The sequence below is a fragment of the Amphiura filiformis genome, chromosome 3 (genome assembly GCF_039555335.1).
Source record: "Amphiura filiformis chromosome 3, Afil_fr2py, whole genome shotgun sequence".
Classification (NCBI taxonomy): domain Eukaryota; kingdom Metazoa; phylum Echinodermata; class Ophiuroidea; order Amphilepidida; family Amphiuridae; genus Amphiura; species Amphiura filiformis.
In genome coordinates, this window is record NC_092630.1 from 1,280,767 (window position 1) to 1,302,572 (window position 21,806).

General features: G+C 37.1%; 2 protein-coding genes across 3 annotated transcripts in view; one reads left to right on the plus strand and one right to left on the minus strand.

Moving 5' to 3' along the window:
* The window catches only part of LOC140147835 (uncharacterized), a 175,280-nt gene extending 168,659 nt beyond the window's left edge, over positions 1-6,621 (plus strand). For both annotated transcript variants that reach the window (XM_072169591.1, XM_072169592.1), the window contains 3 exons: positions 3,005-3,107; positions 4,777-4,901; positions 5,300-6,621. In XM_072169591.1, the coding sequence (XP_072025692.1) occupies positions 3,005-3,107; positions 4,777-4,901; positions 5,300-5,368 (297 nt within the window). In that variant the 3' untranslated portion in view covers positions 5,369-6,621. The remainder of the gene's footprint in view (positions 1-3,004; positions 3,108-4,776; positions 4,902-5,299) is intronic.
* Positions 6,622-12,944: 6,323 nt separating this feature from the next.
* Positions 12,945-21,806, minus strand: part of LOC140147580 (inositol-pentakisphosphate 2-kinase-like) — a 40,157-nt gene continuing 31,295 nt past the window's right edge. Inside the window, exons 3-9 of the mRNA XM_072169359.1 lie at positions 21,608-21,666; positions 19,118-19,190; positions 18,243-18,382; positions 17,875-18,026; positions 16,248-16,395; positions 14,685-14,891; positions 12,945-13,296 (exon numbers count right to left, since the gene is read on the minus strand). Of these exons, the coding sequence (XP_072025460.1) occupies positions 13,146-13,296; positions 14,685-14,891; positions 16,248-16,395; positions 17,875-18,026; positions 18,243-18,382; positions 19,118-19,190; positions 21,608-21,666 (930 nt within the window). The 3' untranslated portion in view covers positions 12,945-13,145. The remainder of the gene's footprint in view (positions 13,297-14,684; positions 14,892-16,247; positions 16,396-17,874; positions 18,027-18,242; positions 18,383-19,117; positions 19,191-21,607; positions 21,667-21,806) is intronic.

Consider the following 21,806-nt stretch of genomic DNA (forward strand, 5'->3'; position numbering starts at 1 on the left):
ATACGTGCCACATGGAGAGCCGCATCATGATTTTTGTTTTGTGGTAAGTCCTTGAAAATCATGCTTTTGAACCTTGAAAAGTCCTTGAAAAGTCCTTGAATTTTAAAGGCTTTAAGGTGCGGGAACACTGTTAGTCACAAACTGCTACAATACTCCACAACCTTTATAACATTGATGCTTTGAAGATTGGAACCAATAACCTAGGCTTCAAGAAAGAACAGGGGATTACTTGTATTATCTACTGAATGAGTAAACTACATGTAGGTTAAAGTAGAAATAAAACAAGAAAACCTGAAAGAACTATTTCAGCAACTATGCTTTGGCATGAATCTAAAAATATATTGTGTCATTCAAAACAAAGCAAAGAAAGCACATATCCAAGGGAAACACATTAGCCAAGGAGATTTCTTCTCTAAACTGGTATATTATATTTCTTCTCTAAACTGGTATGTTATATTTCTTCTCTAAACTGGTATGTTATATTTCTTCTCTAAACTGGTATGTTATATTTCTTCTCTAAACTGGTATGTTATATTTCTTCTCTAAACTGGGATGTTATATTTCTTCTCTAAACTGGTATGTTATATTTCTTCTCTAAACTGGTATGTTATATTTCTTCTCTAAACTGGGATGTTATATTTCTTCTCTAAACTGGGATGTTATATTTCTTCTCTAAACTGGTATGTTATATTTCTTCTCTAAACTGGTATGTTATATTTCTTCTCTAAACTGGGATGTTATATTTCTTCTCTAAACTGGGATGTTATATTTCTTCTCTAAACTGGGATGTTATATTTCTTCTCTAAACTGGGATGTTATATTTCTTCCCTAAACTGGTATGTTATATTTCTTCTCTAAACTGGTATGTTATATTTCTTCTCTAAACTGGTATGTTATATTTCTTCTCTAAACTGGTATGTTATATTTCTTCTCTAAACTGGTATGTTATATTTCTTCTCTAAACTGGTATGTTATATTTCTTCTCTAAACTGGTATGTTATATTTCTTCTCTAAACTGGTATGTTATATTTCTTCTCTAAACTGGTATGTTATATTTCTTCTCTAAACTGGTATGTTATATTTCTTCTCTAAACTGGTATGTTATATTTCTTCTCTAAACTGGTATGTTATATTTCTTCTCTAAACTGGTATGTTATATTTCTTCTCTAAACTGGGATGTTATATTTCTTCCCTAAACTGGTATGTTATATTTCTTCCCTAAACTGGTATGTTATATTTCTTCTCTAAACTGGTATGTTATATTTCTTCTCTAAACTGGTATGTTATATTTCTTCTCTAAACTGGTATGTTATATTTCTTCTCTAAACTGGTATGTTATATTTCTTCTCTAAACTGGTATGTTATATTTCTTCTCTAAACTGGTATGTTATATTTCTTCTCTAAACTGGTATGTTATATTTCTTCTCTAAACTGGTATGTTATATTTCTTCTCTAAACTGGGATGTTATATTTCTTCTCTAAACTGGTATGTTATATTTCTTCTCTAAACTGGGATGTTATATTTCTTCTCTAAACTGGTATGTTATATTTCTTCTCTAAACTGGTATGTTATATTTCTTCTCTAAACTGGGATGTTATATTTCTTCTCTAAACTGGGATGTTATATTTCTTCTCTAAACTGGTATGTTATATTTCTTCTCTAAACTGGGATGTTATATTTCTTCTCTAAACTGGGATGTTATATTTCTTCTCTAAACTGGGATGTTATATTTCTTCTCTAAACTGGTATGTTATATTTCTTCTCTAAACTGGGATGTTATATTTCTTCTCTAAACTGGGATGTTATATTTCTTCTCTAAACTGGTATGTTATATTTCTTCTCTAAACTGGTATGTTATATTTCTTCTCTAAACTGGGATGTTATATTTCTTCTCTAAACTGGTATGTTATATTTCTTCTCTAAACTGGTATGTTATATTTCTTCTCTAAACTGGGATGTTATATTTCTTCTCTAAACTGGTATGTTATATTTCTTCTCTAAACTGGTATGTTATATTTCTTCTCTAAACTGGTATGTTATATTTCTTCTCTAAACTGGTATGTTATATTTCTTCTCTAAACTGGTATGTTATATTTCTTCTCTAAACTGGTATTTCTTCTCTAAACTGGTATGTTATATTTCTTCTCTAAACTGGTATGTTATATTTCTTCCCTAAACTGGTATGTTATATTTCTTCTCTAAACTGGTATGTTATATTTCTTCTCTAAACTGGTATGTTATATTTCTTCTCTAAACTGGTATGTTATATTTCTTCTCTAAACTGGTATGTTATATTTCTTCTCTAAACTGGTATGTTATATTTCTTCTCTAAACTGGTATGTTATATTTCTTCTCTAAACTGGTATGTTATATTTCTTCTCTAAACTGGTATGTTATATTTCTTCTCTAAACTGGTATGTTATATTTCTTCTCTAAACTGGTATGTTATATTTCTTCTCTAAACTGGGATGTTATATTTCTTCTCTAAACTGGTATGTTATATTTCTTCTCTAAACTGGTATGTTATATTTCTTCTCTAAACTGGTATGTTATATTTCTTCTCTAAACTGGTATGTTATATTTCTTCTCTAAACTGGTATGTTATATTTCTTCTCTAAACTGGGATGTTATATTTCTTCTCTAAACTGGTATGTTATATTTCTTCTCTAAACTGGTATGTTATATTTCTTCTCTAAACTGGTATGTTATATTTCTATAAACTGGTATGTTATATTTCTTCTCTAAACTGGTATGTTATATTTCTTCTCTAAACTGGTATGTTATATTTCTTCTCTAAACTGGTATGTTATATTTCTTCTCTAAACTGGTATGTTATATTTCTTCTCTAAACTGGTATGTTATATTTCTTCTATAAACTGGTATGTTTTATTTCTTCTCTAAACTGGTATGTTATATTTCTTCTCTAAACTGGTATGTTATATTTCTTCTCTAAACTGGGATGTTATATTTCTTCTCTAAACTGGTATGTTATATTTCTTGCAGAATAATGGCGGTTGTGATCACTACTGTAATAATCATGATGGTGGATATAATTGCTCCTGTCAACCAAATTTTAAACTGGGGATGGACGAACAATCATGCCAACGTAAGTACTGAATTCAAAGTTACTGACTTAAACGCCAGGGGCACTACTTATGTCGAATATAGAAATAAGTTTTGTAAAAGGTCAGGTTTTGACAGCAGTTTACACAAACATGTCAAATGTAATACACTTCGGATCCAATATGAGAGAGGACAGCAGGTAGAAAGATTTAGATGAAATATGTGGATGAAGTAGAACTATCTCTGATAGCCCTTTGGACAAAGTAGAACTACATCTGATAGGCCATTGAAAGAAATAGAACTACCTCTGATAGTTTTTTGAACGAAGCAGAACTATCTCTGGTAGCCTTTGGATGAAATAGACCTACCTCTGATAGCCCTTTGGATGAAGTAGAACTACCTCTGATAGCCCTCTCGATGAAGTAGAACTACCCCTGATAGCCCTGTTGATGAAGTAGCACTACCTCTGATAGCCCTGTGGATGAAATATAACTACCTCTGATAGCCTTTTGGGTGAAGTAGCACTACCTCTGATAGCCTTTTGGATGAAATAGAATTACCCCTGACAGCCTTTTGAATGAAATAGAAGTACCCCTGATAGCCTTTTGGATGAAGTAGAACTACCTCTGATAGCCTTTTGGATGAAATAGAACTACCTCTGATAGCCCTTTGGATGAAATAGAACTATATCTGATAGCCTTTTGGATGAAATAAAACTACCTCTGATAGCCGTTTGGGTGAAGTAGAACTACCTCTGATAGCAATTTGGATGAAGTACCTCTGATAGCCTTTTGGATGAAATAGAACTACCCCTGATAGTGATAGCCTTTTGGGTGAAGTAGAACTACCTCTGATAGCAATTTGGATGAAGTACCTCTGATAGCCTTTTGGATGAAATAGAACTACCCCTGATAGCCTTTTGGATGAAATAAATCTACCTCTGATAGCAATGTGTATAAAATAGATCTACCTCTGATAGCCCTTTGGGGTGAAGTAGTACTACCTTAGCTTTGATAGCATATGGATAAGTAGATCTACCTCTGATAGCTTTTTGGGTGAAGTAAAACTAGCTCTGTTAGCCCTATGTCAATCTGGTCTCAAAGCCTCTATGTGGAACATTCAATGTTATACATCTTGCCAGATTTATCCACTTCTGATTCTACAACTTGTACAATGTATACTATGCTCATCATTTATGGTAGCATTGAACGGGTTTGATCTGTTTTACTTTTATTAAATGTTTCACTTCTTTTGGGCCTGTAGTAGTTAGCAACAACCTGTTAAGTGTTTTGAGGCTTGTGGATCAACGTCTAGACATTGTACCCATGCATCATCATCATCATCATTGCGATCTTGGGCAAGGGAAACAAGGGAATTTTGTTTGGCTGCAGCATCCCTTCAGTATCTCCCAGGAGGTGCTGGACATACTGTAAATACAGTGTGCACAGCCGTCCCGGTTTCCTCTTCCCATGTGGTGGAATATAAAGGGCATATTCTTTCACAGGCTCGTCGTCTTCAAGACGCAGTATATGGCCGAGAAATTTGAGTTGATGAATCTTGATGAACCACGCATAGCGCACTATAAATCATTGCGCTGTTTTTTTTAAACAAACAGGAGGATGTGTGTGTATGTGTATGTATCGGGAAATAGATATCAAAAAAGGAATAACATGTCCTGTACATAATCTCATTTAAATTTCTTTGCTTTATAGATTGTCCAACTTGTGAGAATTTTGAAGAAATGCAGGCACTAATTACAGAGCTAGCAGCAACATTACGGGATCAAGCAGAAATCATAGCTGAATTAAGACACAAAAATACATTGTTAGAAAACAGGGTAAGTCTACAATAAGATTTATTGGATGTGTGACTGTGGTTCATAATAGTAAACTTTGTATCAGGAGATTAAAAAAAAGGTAACATCTGTTGCAACAGGAAAATCATCTGCAAAGACGTTGGGTCCTTACACTGTCATGTACTAAATAGCAAGGCAGTTAAGCTGGTGCCGTGTGTCATTATCCCTCCGGTTGTCAGACACCACCGGACCACACAATCAGAAAAAATCGGGAAAAGGTCAAGTTGTCTGTGGAAAATAAAAGGGCGAAATTACAACAAGAACTGTTCCCCTTGAGAGCCATTTTTGGTTAAAAAAATTGGTAGCCAACAAATCGCCAATGTTTTAATATGACTAAAGAAAACAATAACAATAACTATATTTTTATTTTTATTTTACAGCTAAGAGTACTAGAAGATTGGAAGGCTGTGATGGGTCAAGGAAATGAGAGTGCAATTCCAATGGAGTGACATATTAAGAAGACTTGAAAAGCAAATTCCAAAGAAATATATCAAAGTGAAACTCTTACTATTCTTTATTCAGGAATCGAAATAACAAATAAAAGACTAATAGAAAATTGGTAAACATATGTATGTTTGTGTCTTTTAGCGGTAAATTTTGTCATTTCAATTTCTGAGAAGAGAGTAGAGAATGCATTTCAGAGAAGAAAGAACAATGTGTTCACGTAACTGCGGACGTTGTGTTTTGCTATCATTTCATGTGCTATGCTCTGCATTGATGTTAAAACATAGAAATAAGTTGTATGATTTTATAATAAATAAATAAATAAATAAGTACCGTATTTGTACTTTCATGTGCACTTCATCCTGGCAAGGTACCAACACACTTGCTACTATTTATTTTGCTACCACTGAGATACATTAGAATAATTTTGCTTCATCAAGTGCAAAACGTAAGTGTAGCTCTTCTCAGCACTTAGACTGTAATTATGCTCTAACAGCTCCCTGTTACACGTGGGTGGTGTGAGATATAAAATAGGTTATAAAGTGCCTTGCCTAAGTACACAACATGTTGGTGTTGCAGGTATATGTACCCACACATCCAGCTACCCGGACCCTGCGAACAAAGCGTAGGTTGTGTATGGACAACGCAAGTAGAAGACTTGGTACGTCTTTCTTGTTGCTTCTTTGGTGCTAATATGGTCTAAATTATAATTCGGTATATTTAAACTGGGTATTTTGTAATAAAGAATGTATATGACTAGTCATGGGGACCGAGGTTGCTGTGTTACTTACTAGACATCATATTGGGCTATCCCAGCTAAAATCCATACCTTTCCCCATTCATGGTAATTCACAAAATTCACACTTCCTGTGTGGGATATTAAGATCATGTTATCCATAGGGGTGTATGGATTCAACTGGAATAGACCATTTTTTTTAAATAGGAGGCTTACACTGACATACATACAGACACACATAATGCATACATACACTACGACCGTCACACCCCTGTGTGTGTTCACCGCCAACCACGGATATTGTGTATTGCTATCCAACCGCGGATGTGTGTATAGTTTTTTCATCACTAAGTGTGGATATATGATACAAAACAGAATTTTGCTGACAGTAATTTTTACATGTATGGTGCGCAGTTATGAGCAAGTGTCACTTAAATGCATTTGCGGTCTATTGCAGCAGTTTGAAACCGCTGACAGCCCTCAGTTGTAGGAATGTCCACGGTGGAAGGTGAACAATATTGCGTGTCAATTGACAAAATTACTAAGCATTTTTTATTTATTTTTCCCTGGCTAGTTCAATTAATTTTGAGAAGCAAATAAAATAATAGCCCATCGGTTACAATTTTTGTAATCCCTGCTTTTTGGAAATTGAAATTTAAAAAAAAAAAGCAATCTTCAATACTCTCAAATAGACATACAAACCCACCAAAATGACAAGACACTAAAACTTATAAATAACTATGTTCTGTTACACTAGATGAGTTGTTATGTGATGTCCAGTGGCGGCGCCAGGAATTTTTTCGGGGGGCAAAGTGAATTTCAGGGGGGCAAAATTGGCAAATTTTACGCAAAATTACCGCAAAAAGTGGAAATTTATGTGATTTTAGGGGTTTTGCCTCAAAAGTGGGGGAGGAGGGCAAGAAAAATATTTGGGGGAAAATGCCCCTTGCCCCCCCTCCGTAGCGCCGCCACTGGTGATGTCATATCAAATATTTGTGACCTGATCCCACAAAATGAGTGTAAAAGCGCAAGTTGGTGGTTTTGAGACCTTCCAATTGTTGAGTTACTGTTCTGTGTTTGAAGACACCTGTATAGCCAGTCCTTTTTGAATGGGGAAATAATGTGCTGTATTCAAACGTCCCATTTCACAAAGGACATACCTCTGCCAATACAGCTGTTGTCAAGCAAAGAACATCATGAATTCAACAGTTGGAACGTCTCAAAATTCCGAACTTGCGACTTTACGGTAATTTCATGGGAGCAGGTCACATTTGCCAGGCAGTTTGTTTACCCGGCAGTATGCGTGTGCATCCTACTCTGTGGAGGAGTTTTGAAACTTGCCTGGAATCACATAAAGGGGGAAGATGCTATAGAGAGGCCCTGCATGAAATTATCGATTGGCTCCAAACAAAGGATTTGAGCCGGTGTCCTTCACCGTAGTTATGGCAGAGTGCAGTCCATTCAATCAAATGTTGTCATCAACCTATTTGATCATAGTGCAGGGTTATGTGTGAGACGAACTGTCACGATAGATTGCAATCATGCTTTTGTTGAATGCATTTGAGTAGTCCGCCATATTTATGGAATGATACGTCACATGCAAGGCCTCTATTGAATAGTGAAGTGGCTGCATGTTCTTCCTTTCGATAGATCAATACTGCCTGTGCCTTTATTGATAAACATTGGTGTCAACTCATCTGTACATGTTTTTCTCCAGTTCATTGTTTCCTGTGTTTCCATTTGGGCATGCTTAATGAGCTATTCCAGTTGAAATCCATATTCCCCCTATGGAAGACATGATCTAAATCTTTCACACAGGGAGTGTGAATTCCAAATGGGGCTACCTGAATGAGTGACTTCATTTGAAATCTACACCTCCTGTATATGTAAAGGTCGTGTCTTCCATAGGGGGTGTATGGATTTCAATCGGAATAGCCCACTGTATATAGAAACAATGAATGTATGTTATGCAAATAATAAACATGTAAATATTGTATTTGTGTGACTCTCTGGCTGCTTCATTTTGTTTCCAAAGTAGATAATAAAGTTGTGATGTTTTAAAGTTTGTTCGGCTTATATAAGGCAGAAAAAATAAGACTCATAACACTGTGTATTGATATACACTAAGCCAAAAAAGAAACTTATAATTTTTCACAAGGTCATATCTTAAAATCCTGTTAATCGAAATTAACTAAAATTACACACAGGATTGCCTCAATACTCTACTCTAAACACATCTCAATAACCAATCAGTTGGCCAACTGACACAACCGCAAAATGCACTGATATGGAACAACTTCCTGGACCACATTCACAGCCCTATTGGCACCCAACAAAAGAAATCTGTGAGAACGGCATCTTGAATCACAGGTCACAGCCAACAATCTTAACAACTTTAAGTTAAAAACATTAAAGAGAGTCAAAACAAACTTACCAGGATCATCATGTCACATGTCCAAACAAATAATGAAGTCCTTTAGTAACGGGAAGCATGGGGCAATCTTCCCCAGAATATCATCAGGAACTTGGTTGGAAGCATGAAAAGCAGGTGCACGGCATGCGTGCAAGCGCACGGTGGACATACCCGTTACTAAATGACTTCATTATTTGTTTGGACATGTGACATGATGATCCTGGTAAGTTTGTGATCTGTTGGTAAGTTTGTGACCTCTGATTCAAGATGCCGTTCTCACAGATTTCGTTTTCTGGGTGCTAATAGGGCTGTGAATGTGGTCCTGGAAGCTGTTCCATTTCAGTGCATTTTGCTATTGTGTCAGTTGGACAACTGCTTGGTTACTGGCATGTGTTTAGAGTAGAGTATTGAGGCAATCCTGTGTGTAATTTTGGTTAATTTTGATGGACAGGATTTTAAGATACGACCTTGTGAAAAATTATAAGTTTCTTTTTTGGCTTAGTGTAGAATGGTGTGCTCGCTGTTGGGTGCAAAGCTTGCGCAAGATGTGCATTGCATCATTATGACTAGCGCACGCTTATGTGAATTTATGCGAGCGTGAGTTGGGACTTTATTGACGCGCGCAGTAACAAAAACTGAATAATTTCCACCTTATACATTAGACTTCGGTTATATATATAAATGCGCTTTTAATTATTTACAGATTTTGGTGATTTTTTGTGTTATTTAAAAAAAAACCCAAAAAAGACCGACCGACCGACCCTCTTTGAAGGGTCCGTCCGCCCGTAGAACAGGGTTTCTTTTTTTCTTCGCCTTACTTATAATTTTATAAATATTATTTGTTCCCCCTTTCGGCTAGGCAAACCCCACCCTCCCCCCTTTTACACACACTAAATTAATTGTTTTTTTTTTAAGTTTCCCCTTCCGTGTAAAGTAAAACTTTATAAGCCGTTTGAACCAAACTGAACAAAATTGACGTAAATCAGGCATGAGAATTTCCAGTCAAAACTCTGGAACCAGTCTTTTTTTATGTCAAAATTTCCGCAGTTTTATTTATTTTCAGGCGTTTTTGTCCAATTTTACGCGCTTTTTCAGCTTTTCCATGAATGCGTATTCCCATGCCTGCGTATACAATTACAATATATAATACCATGACAGCAATGTGTATGACCATACTAGCCGAATAAACCTCCCATGCATCACATACGTGATTGTACGTCAAATTGTCATATAACGTATGAGCGTGATGCATAGTATACGAGTCTTCCTGAACATCTTCCAGCCGGGATGATTAGATCATGTACAGTCATCTATATGTTTATACTCTAAGTTGTATGTCAAAGGGTGTACAGATTACCGATTTAGCATGGAGGACACAAAAAGGTGCTTAAAAACACATTTTGAATTTGTTTTTTGTCCATATTGATACTAGCGAGTTAGGGTTGAGGAGGTAGGGGGGCATCTAGCCTATTAGTTCGAGAGGGTCATTATTCCAAAAAAGGGCTAAAGTTATAGTTTTGTCAATTTACGTTAAAATTAGAGTTAAAATTAGGGTCAGGGTATGTTCAGTGGTGGCACTCGGGGGAGGGTGAGAGGAAATACTTATCTTTGCTCCCAAATAAATAAATCCATGACCCATTCCTTCCGAAGAAAATGACAGCCCCCTAAGTTCCCTATCATCATGTGCAAAAATTATCAATAACATCATCGGCAGCTACTCAGTTCTGACCTTAATGCCAGTAAGAATCACATTTCGTCATCAATATGGCCAATTGCCACACCCATTTAGCACGGAAATAATGAAATATAAGTTTTTGAATCAGTTATATCTAGCTTTTCCGTCATTTTTTTTTTCCATTATGAAAAATCCAAATAAAGAGTTTATGTTTTGAGTCAAATTATTTTGCCCTTTGCGATCAATGCCACTATTGTGCAAAAACATTTTTCCTTGTAACCTGTCATTTTCGCCTATACTTTTGCTTGTGGAATTTGTGTACATCCGGGTACCTTACATCGTTGAACACGGTATGGCGACTTGTAGATGTCATGTGCACATTTATAAAAGCGCATTTATATATATATACCCGAAGTCCACTGTTAAGTTATATAAACCAAACAAACTTTAGACATTCCCATAGCTAGAGGCAGAAGAAACTTGAGATGTGCTGGTCTAACTCAGGATTTTGATTTTTCTGAAGTTAGTCAAAAAAAGCATTTATCTATCACAATTATTGTGAAGTCTGCTCTAGTTTTACAGATAAATATGTTCAATTTAAAATAGTACAAAAATTGGCACATGCATTATATAAATTTGAAGAGCTCAGATGCAAAAGCCAATATCGATTTTCCCCAATTTAAGATCATGAACTATTATTTATTCACTGCTGTAGTGTACGTTAGTAACCATTGGTTACTGGTTCAAGCCTGGGCGCTTCCAACTTGTCCGAATTTCGATATGCCATAGGCTTTGTGTTGTGATCATTTCGATCAGTGGTTCGTAACAAAGAAAGCATGAGCCAGTTATCCTAGCAACAGTCATATTCTAACATGCAATAAGAATTTAATATTTTATTTATGCAAATAACCAGTGCCCATGCCACACAGAACTTGTGCATCTATCGGGAACTAATCTTTTGTTATGCTAAATAGCTTTCTGAATTTTATGTGTTGAAGTGTTTGCTGGCCACACATCGATGAACATCATAAGAAAAGCTAGGCTGTTCTCTGTGTCAAAAAATTAAACAGAAATTCTGGCGCATTTGTGTATATTTTCATAATGTATAGGCAAATACAACTGGTCAAATATAAAAACAATATTTGCTACTTTTCATCACAGTACTGTCAACTGTCAATTGAATGCCAACATTATTGGGCAGATGTTGGTTGCCTTGCCAAAAAAAAGAAAAGAAAAGGAAAATGGCATTTGTTAGCTTTTGCATCTTAATTCTTTATTTGGTCACAAACATTTCTTTGGTTTAAAATATATTTATAAGGTATATTGCTGATAGCAATCGATAGACAAAAGTGATGCATGCTGGGAAGGAAAAGGGCTCAAATTTGTGATCTCAAGTGACAAATTCTATAGCTTTTGAGCCCTTTTCATTCCCAGCATGCATCACGTTTGGCCATTGATTGACATCAGCAATATACCTTATTGTCACATATTTGTTTCACCAATGCAAAAGGTATTTCTAGGTTTAGATCTGAAAAGCTACAGGTCCAAACTCAAATGAGTGTTACATTGGTCCACATTTTGTGACACTTTTTAAAGACTTTTTTTTTTAAACTCGCAAATCAACATGTTATCCCTTCAGTTGGGAAGGGAGAGCATTACCGTACCAAACATCAAAAAACCTCAGTTCAGAAAGCGTAGGCACAAGCAGGTATCCCACGTGATGCTATTGCGTCATCATGCGAACAGTCATATGGCGACGGAGGAAAGCTTGCCCGGGCAAGCTACACCCCCGTGGCAAGGTAGGCACCCGAAGGGTCGGGGGTTCAAAACCGCACCCAAGTTTTCTCTTTCTGGGGCGTTAGAGTTAAAACAATGTTGTAACATTTCATTTCAGCATCTAGATTGCCAATATATGGATAATTAGTTGTTACTGAAGTCAATCATTTTGACATGAACATCCCGTACGCCATGTACACATGTCCGACTAATATTTCGACCGTATTCCGTCATTTTATTAAAAATCTTGGATTTGTTACAAATACAGCACCTAAATCATAATTTGCTATTGGCAGGGTTTGTTAGTTTGTTAAGGGCTGGGGTATGAACGTTTGGACAGTATTTATTTTGGGACATTAGAGCACATCAGACATATCGAATTGCATTCTGAATACGACGAATGTCCTTCTGATATCAAATAATTTTGATTTTTTGAAATTCGCAATTTAATACACATTTTATGGCAAATCATTAAAAATTGATATTTTTGATATTTAACAGTACTTGAGTAAACTTTATACATCTGATGATTTATACTTTAAAGTGTATGTAGGTGGGATGAAAAGCCGACGATCAATTGAAAATGTTGACCTTTCGTATTGAAAATATGGATTTTTTTTCCCAAAACACCAAAAAAAAATTAGGTCTTTTTGGGAAAAAAATCCATATCTTCAATATGAAAGGTCAAAATTTTCAATTGACCGTCGACTTTTCCTCCCTGCTACATACACTTTAAGAATATGTCATTAGATTTATAAAATTTACTTCGAGGACTGTTATATATAAAAATTTGAAAAATATCAAATTTTATAATTTGTCATAAAATTTGTATTATATTGTGATTTTCAAAAATTAAAATTATTTGATATCAGAAAGACATGCTTCAGTATTCAGAATGCAATTGATAGGTCTGAGGTGCTCTCATGGCCCACAAAAAATACTGTCGAAACGCAATAAACGCTCATTTTAGATCCCTTAAAGTACATTACAATCATGTCAAATCAAGAATTTCCAACAAAATTGAGGGCGTCTTCCTCAGTATATGTTACAAATTTTCTTTAAAAGGTAAAAAGTGAGTTTATGGTATTAAAGATTATTTCAATTTGATATTTTTTGCATGGTGGTGCCACAAAAAGCGATTTACTAACAGTCTGAATTTAATTTTATGGTTCCATTTCATATTTATAATGAATTATAAACTTTGACTAATTTCTTATTAAGTTTATAATATTTTGGAATCCTACTTGATGGTTTGGTGTCTAGATCAATAATGTGACTGGAATAGAGGTAGGTCTTGTTGCCATGGTGACAGGTATATGGATAATTCCATGATCTGCAGATGAAAAAAAAAATTATACATGCAAGTAAACATTGTGACAGGACCTGATCCAATGCAATCAAAGTCGGACATTTTGAAAATTGAGTTATTATCGTTTCTAACTTGATCAGAACCCCAGGGAAGGGGCCACTGGTCATTGGCAAGGGGGTATCATGTGTGACCAACATCCATGTCCATAAGTGCCAAAGAAGAACTTCCCCTTGGTGCCGACTCAAACTGGGCTGAATGGAAATGCCTCGACAGACTGAGAGCTGATACTGGCTAATGTAAAGTGATGTAAAATTTGGTATGCTTTTATTTGAATTCAAGTGTTTAAGACTGAGTATTAATGAGACGATAGATGCAAGACAATGGCTAAAAATACCTTTATTCTCTAGTTGCATAGGTGTACATCCCAATATTTTGCCCCCCCCCCCCCAATCTTGACGTCTGAATATGGGTTTCTGACCAAATTAACCTCATATTTGCCCATTTTAGCCCCAAAAGTGCAAATTCTCATGCACTTTTTAGGCCTATTCCTTTTTTGCACCATATTTGATCAGTTTAGCTTCAAAATAGCAATAATTTTTGCGCGCAGGCTGTCACCAAAAGGTGCTGGATCCACTATACTTCAAGAATTTTTTTCCAACCCCATCCCCCCCAATGTCAAAAAGAAATCTATGCCACTGTCTAGTTGTGAGGTTTAGGGAAAAGATATGTGACGTGTCATGTCAAAAACAGACACTTTTGGGCAGGGTATCAATTTTGAGGTTTTTACATATCTTAAATACAGAGATATTTTGCTCCACAACGCCGTTTTCCCCAATGAAATCGGACATTCCTTAGCGAAGATATTGAATTTGTAAGTTATGGTATTATAAAATTGGAAATTGAGATATCAGCCTTTAAAAATATTATTGACAATGTTAAGAGTAGGAATTATCTTGAAAATGTCTCAAAAAATACCAGATGCCAGTTATATTCCAGTCTGAAACTATCAGACAATATTTTAAACATTAATAAAATCACAAATTCGCAACAAACCCAAATTGTGAAAAAATTACCCCGGACAGATTTTTGGCTATTTCTCTATTTACGATCCTGCCCAAAAGTGTCTGCTTTTGACATGACACGTCACATATGTTACTGGGGCCAGGTTTGAGAGGGCATCGAACTCTGTTGATGACAAATTTGAAGAGAAACACCATGAGAATCTGAAGTTGTGACCAGTGGTTAATGCATTTATTCAAGGACTGGCACTGACCTAAGGTCATCACTTCAGAGGTGTCAGGATGCTTGACTTCTCAAATGTCAAGAAATGCAAAAAATATAGTGGGGGTCCTAGAAACCATTGTGGAAAGTATTGAGGACATTTATGGTCCACAACAGATATACTAGCTTACCTGTCGGTAGTTCCTTCAGGTTGAATTGCAAGTAAAACAGAGCAATCTTTAGCAGTTCCAGCTAACAAAAATGTCCTTATTTTATGCACTGCATCATCTAAAGTAACACTCTTTGCATCTTGGGTAATCACTGGTTCTTCTGAAGACAGAACTCTTTGCAGGAATTTCCTTTCTTCATATGGCCAATCAAGTTGTTTCCCTTCCTCGCTGAAATTAAGGGAAGGACTTTTGTTAAAAGTGAACAAAGTTAACTCCCCAAGGTCATTTGCATCAGGGTTAACCAATGGGCTATTCCAGTTGAAATCCATACACCTCCTATGGAAGACACAACCTTAATTCTTCATACAGGGATTTCAACTGGACAAGTCAGTCAACATTAATAGGTAAATTTTCAAGGGAAAATTTTCTGGACACGTGACCCATGCGTATCAATGTGAGTGTAACCTCGAGCCTGATCTCTGACCCCCGGCGGTGACCTCGCTATTCAAGTCTTAGTAATTTTGAATTGGAATAGTATTTTTGACCGCAAATTTAATAGAAATTTGTGCACTGCAAATTTATTGAATATTATGTTATCTTAATTTCTTCACAATATCATCAAAACGTAATTTCAAAAATATCTATCTACGGAAAAAATATTTATCTCTACGGAAACTCTTACCATAATATTATTAACTTGCGACAAGTAACTTATTTTGCACCAAAGGAGGAATTCTTCCTATTCAAATACATTGGAAGAACACCCGCTGTGCTCGGGGTCACATTCCATAATGCTAATATGTGACTCCTCGCCACAACTGAGCCCGGATGTCGCCAGTGCCACTATTGAGATATGCTCCATCGAACTTAACAATAAACAATAGGAAACAAAGGATTTATTGACTGTTTTATTGATTTTTCACTACTTAAATGTCAAGTACTATAGACATGATATACATCATTTTAAAGCTAATTTCAAGCAGAATATTTTGGTTGAATATCTCAAAAATGATGATTGGCGACATCGGGCTCAGTTGTGGCGAGGAGTCACATATGTCTGCGCCCATGGGTGTCACGTGTCCAGAAAATTTTCCCGTGAAAATTTACCTATTAATTCTGACTGCAAGTTGGCATGTCTGCAGTGGCAGCACCAAGATTTTTTTCCAGGGGGAGCATTGAGGGGGCAAAGTGAATTTCAGGGGGGGCAAAATCAACAAAATCAATTACCGCAAAAAGGTGACATTTTCATAATTTTGGGTTTTTACTGGGGGGGGGGGGCAACAGGGGGGCAAGAATTCTGACTGGGGGGCCTTTGCCCCCTCATGCCCCCACCTGTGGCGCTGCCACTGCATGTCTGGTCTATAAAATAATGTGCCAATGCTTCTGTACAACTATATTACATCCAATGTCTGAAACAACTTGCCTGCTAAACCTTTCAGTTTAAGATTTCATTTCATAATTTTAATATGCCCCCCCCCAAAAAAAACATTCACTGACTAAAGCGCCCAAAGAGCTAATTAGGTTGAAGATGGTAATCTCTTAACTTATCATTCAGCGCCAAAATATCGGGATTGGCCCACCTACCTGCTTGTATCATCTGTAGCAGAAATCATATTTTGATGCTTTTGGTACATGGCATACACTCCTTCAATATCTAAATCATCTAATCGCTGTACTTGCAAGATGACATCAAGAGCAGAACCCTCTGGTAACATTCTCACCTTCTGGTTGCCTGTAATAGAATCACAGTAGTGAGCAGTGAACCCCGGGGGGGGGGGGTACTCAAGTTTGGTTTTGGTAGGGACGTGCCGCTGAGATTTTGGAAGTAGACCCATAAATATACCAATTTTTCAAGAAATTTGGACCCATTGATATACCAAAAGTCAAAATTTTGGCCAAATTTACCCAAAATTGTCTTAATTTTTACAAATTTTCCCAAAAAAAAAAAAATTTTGGCTAGATTGAGGAAAAATTGGGCTGTTTTCCGAAAAAAATTGAAAATTTTGAAAAAGGACCCATTCATATACCAAAATAGGCTTTGAAAAAGGGGTCATTGATATACCAGAAGGCTGAAAATGCTACCCATGTTTGCGGCACATCCCCGTATGGTCATTTGTACTGAGTACCCCCCCGGGCAGTGAACAAGCACTCAGGTAGAGTGGCAGGCAGCCACGATCAGAATTTTGTAGTATAAACAAATCCAACAAGCCAAGTCATGGTCATGATTTGGTCGGCCATTATTGGGTCCCCACAGCACCAAACTGGTGCTGTAACTGCCCAGTTGGGTGGATTAAAGCCGCTTAAAAATCAATGTTAGATTCTTTTGTGTTGTAAACTGTCATCATTCTTTTGTCTACGTGTGACATGGGTGATAGAATGCAGTTTAAAATACCCTCCAAGGCTGCATCATTTCACATTTTAGGTGAGATGGAGCTAACGGGAACCCAGCTTTGGCTGCCGTTGAGGTGTAGGAATGTGTGAAATTGGATTCGTCTATACATTTTGTAAACATGAACATTTGTACCAAATTGAAAAGCTTGGGCCATATTTATTCATAAAACTGATTAATACAAACCCACATAACCTCAGCACACCTTCCAGATTGTTGCTGATCACAGTGTGGCCAAAGAAACATTGGGCTATTCTAGTTAAAATCCACACATTCCTTTGGAAAACATGACCTTGACCTCCCACATAGGGGGTGCAGATTCCAAATGGAATCACCCGTTCAGGTAATTCCAGTTGAAATTCACACTCTGTGGAAGATTGAGGTCATGTTTTTCATAAGGTGTATGGATTTCAACTGGAATATTCCATTTTTAACTAAGTCTTAAATTCCACAAAATAAACAAAATCTTCAATTGATCATTAGAACAAACCAAAAGTTTGATGACATGAAAGTCCTTTCATAGGGGGAGGGACAGAAAGTCCAATATGTTTGTAAGAAACTAGTTAAATCATTTGTCAAATTTGATCTGCCAGGTTGCAATTTTCAACATTTCAAACTTGCATTAGAGGGAGGGGGTCAGCCTCCTAACAAAAGCACTTTTGTTTATAGGACATCATCAACCTTTTGGGTTGTTCCCTTATGTTGTGATTTATAAATTATATTGAAACCCCTTGCAAATCCAGTCCAACTGGTTTTGTATTGGATTAACAATTGCCAATAATAGATTTACTGTATCACATGAGTTGAAGATTGCATTCTTACCTGACTTCGAATCCCTGAGTGACGTTTTAGTAAAGCCAGATGCTTTGCATGTCTGATTAGGAAGACTTGATTTGACTTGAAGAGGAGACTTCTCTTCCTTGGAGTGCAGCAAAGCTTTAAGGACAACATCTAGAAAACTTTGTACAGCAGGTCTAAAATATTCAACACAGAGAAACGAAACATGTACCGTGCCATGTCAAAAGGAGACACTTTTGGGCAGAAAATTTGGAGGTTTTTACATATCTTAAATATAGAGATATTTTGCTCCACAAAGCCGTTTTCCCAATGAAATCGGACATTCCTAAGCGAAGAATTTGAGCATAAGAGTATAAGGTCTGTCCATTATAAGCTTCAACTTTTCAACATACCTTTTTAAGGCACCTTCATCCACAGTTTTCTCCTCTTCAATGGCAGCACTGAAGTAAGTGTCCAATTCTTGATGTAAATTGATTTGGTCATCGATTGTTGGTTTACTTTTGCCTTGTGCACCATATAGAAGCTCTCCATTCTGAAAAGAGTTTAATCATGTTGTAATTGGTGCCCTCATAAACTTTGGACATCCAATTTGGAACGTTGATTCTGCTTCTGGTCCCTGGGAAACCAAAGATATTACAATTGACGAATTGTGCAATCAAGAGTGGAGCCCCAGCCCGGGAAGCACTTAACAAATACAGAGAGACCCCCCTTTTTGGATTTTTTGGAACCCCTAAATTTGACCGAAATAAAGCTGCGAAAGATTTTGATAATTCAGCTCTATAAAAGCCTTAAATTCCTAAATTGTTCATTCCTCACATTTCTGGGTTTTTTTCTAGGCAATTTTCAACCAGCAAGCCAAGAAAGACCCTTGATTTTTACTGTTTGCAACTCCAAAAGACCCCCCTTTAATTTGTTCGCAGCTCCAAAAGACCCCCTTTTACCGGTATGCTATCAGCTCCCAAAGACCCACCACCTCAAAATTCTGGGGGAACATACCCACCAAATATTTATGATGTGCCGGTGGAGCTAGTACAGGACACGTATTTACTTTTACAACCATAATGGCCCACAATACCCTAACCCTAAAATGAAGTCCAATCACCATTGTACTACATGATTTGTCACAAGTGACATACTAATGGGATGATAAACTGATCTGGGATTTGAAAAAGAAAACACCCAAAACATACACAAAGGCGTAACACACACAATCCCCCATCCAACCATCAAAAATAAACATTCAAATGCTACTTATACATGTACTTACCTTAAATATTCTCAGATTATTTTGTGGATTTTCCAGTAGTTGATTTAAGGCATACTTCATTCTCACAGGATGACTGCAAGAGGAACAAAAAAAAACCTGACATGGTCAACTACAGAGACTGAAAATGAATTCCATTTATGCTTATCATTTATTGAGCTCCTCCCTCTCTCTTTTCTTTATTTTGTGTATTTTTTTTCTGTAAGTAATTCTTTGCTCACTTGTGACTTTATAGCAGTGTTCGAAATATGGTGGGCCTGCCAACAGTCTAAAAGCCAGTGAAACTCAGGACCAACTCTAGGCTGCTTTTCTCATTCGTCAACCTTCTGGAATGACACTGAGAAAACTATGTGGAACTTTTCCAACTGGCAGACGATTCTGGTTGAAAAAGTCTGTTGAACTTTCACTGAGACTGCACAGTTGTGTCCAAATTGACATTTTGACTGAGTGTGTTGTTTTTAGAACTTCAGAGTGGGATTTTGTCACAACGGCATGGTACAAAGGGCGCGGTACACAGGCACTGATAGTCAGTAAGTCCTTGTTCATGTAAAGCCGTGTGTACTGAGAAGTGAGAAATAGTGAATAAATGGATGCCGCATAAAATAAATATTTTTGCTCTTGAGTAATTCTGCCTACCCATCACCAGGCTCTTGCGGATGATAAAGAAATCTTTATACATCATCAGCTGCGCTATGCCAGCCTATGGCACATAACCAAAGTCACAAGAGAATATTTTCATGTGTCCACCACAATATGAAGTGTAATTTATTCAGTTGTCACTACGAAGCATACAAATACATGTAGAGTGTAGACAGTGGCGTAGCTGCCGGGGGGGCAATTTTGCCTATTTGGGCCCCCTGCCCCCCTAGTGCAAGGAAAAAGAGGAAAAAGGAGGGAGAAAGAGGAGAGAGAGGGAGAGGAGAGGCAGAGAGATGGGGAATCCATACGATATGCAATACGATACGATTATTATCAATAAGCCTGGCAAAATGGGCCCCGCCCCCCCCTCCCAAGTGCAGGGAAATTTGGTGGATTTGGGCCCCGCCCCATACAGGCTTGCCACCCCCCTGGAAAAAATCCCAGCTACGCCGCTGATTGTAGACAAGTGATGGAGTTAGTCTAGACGGACTCAATGCTGAGTTCAACATCAACCCATTACCTGTTACTGATTTTGCAAAGTCTTAAGTCTTACACAAAGTGTCACAAAATGTGGACCAATGTAACATTAAAATTTTTACAATTCGACTTTGGGCCCATAAAAATTGATGAGGGCCGGTCAATTTCAAACCTGACACCCCAAACACCTTAGAAGGTATTGGCTTATTTTGTCACTGTTTAATGGAAGGTTTTAGGTGCAATATTTATGAACAGCCTGTTAGTCCTTTTAGTCCCAAAAAGGATTAAGTTATGGTTTAGGGCATTTATGTGAAGATTAGGGTTAGTAGAGATGTAAGTGAGGTAATGATCCACTTCCTGAAAATCATGTGAGCCAAAGGCGAGCAGCCTAACCGAGGTGTGCCGGGGGTCCATGGGGGCAGAGCCCCTGGCGGGGGTTCACCCCCTCACAAAATTTTTGTTGTTGCTCTTTTTATGGGGCACGGTGGTGCAGCGGTACGGGCTCTACCTCGCAATCGGAGGGTTGCAAGTTCGAGCCCCTGCGGTGCCATCGTGTTGTGCACTTGGGCAAGGCACTTATAACCTCACTTGCCTCTCTCTACCCAGGGGTGAAATGGGGAGCTGTTAGGGATATTGTCCATTGGCGCCCGCTAAAAGGTATGAGCATGCCTTGGGCATTGTATGGCAGCTGACATATTCTAATGACGGCGGAATAAATGTAAAGCGCTTTGATACACGTGAAAGGTGCTATATAAATGTCAACATTTATTTTATGACAAATTATCATCATCTAATTCCGGAATTTTCCGGGGAGTCTTTCATCTCTGGGTTAGGGATATGGTCAGGGTTAGCATTAGGGATAGAGGGTTAGAGTCAGAGTTAGGATTAGAGTCAGGGTTATGTTCAGGGCTAGGTTTAGGATTAGGTTAGGGTGAAGTTTAGGGTTAGAATTAGGGTACGGATAAGGTTTATAATTAAGTTATTGGATTTTCTGACTATAGATAAAATAAGTAATTCTTGGCCAAGCTGGAACAATCCGTACGCTATAGTGTTTCTGCGATAAATATACGCACAGATAGTGTGGTACAGTAGAAAGCATGCACGCACCATACATTGCGTACACGCTTAGTACGCTACATGGACACAACAGGTATGTTTGAGCTTGGCCAAGAATTACTTATTGTACCTATAATAACCTTTTGGGCTATTGACCCAGGTCTGTCAACTTTTCAGAATTGCATAGAGTGAGATATATTTTTTTCGAGAAATATTGTTTACCGACTCATACTAAATGTGTAAGAGTTGACAGTCCTGCATCAACCTGCAACCCAATAATCAATGCCTTTATTCATAGTCATGCATTTTTTGTTTACTTACCCTGAAAATAAATCAATGGGGCAATATTTGCTGATTTCACTCCATGTTCCTTCTTTAATCTGCAAAAAAATATGAGCAAAGTTTAATTTCTTTATTTGTTTAAAGATATGTGATTTGATCCACAGTAACATATGGAAAGGTTTGTATACAAAAACGATTCTCTTATAAACCATCTATGCACAGTTTCCATCTCGATGCA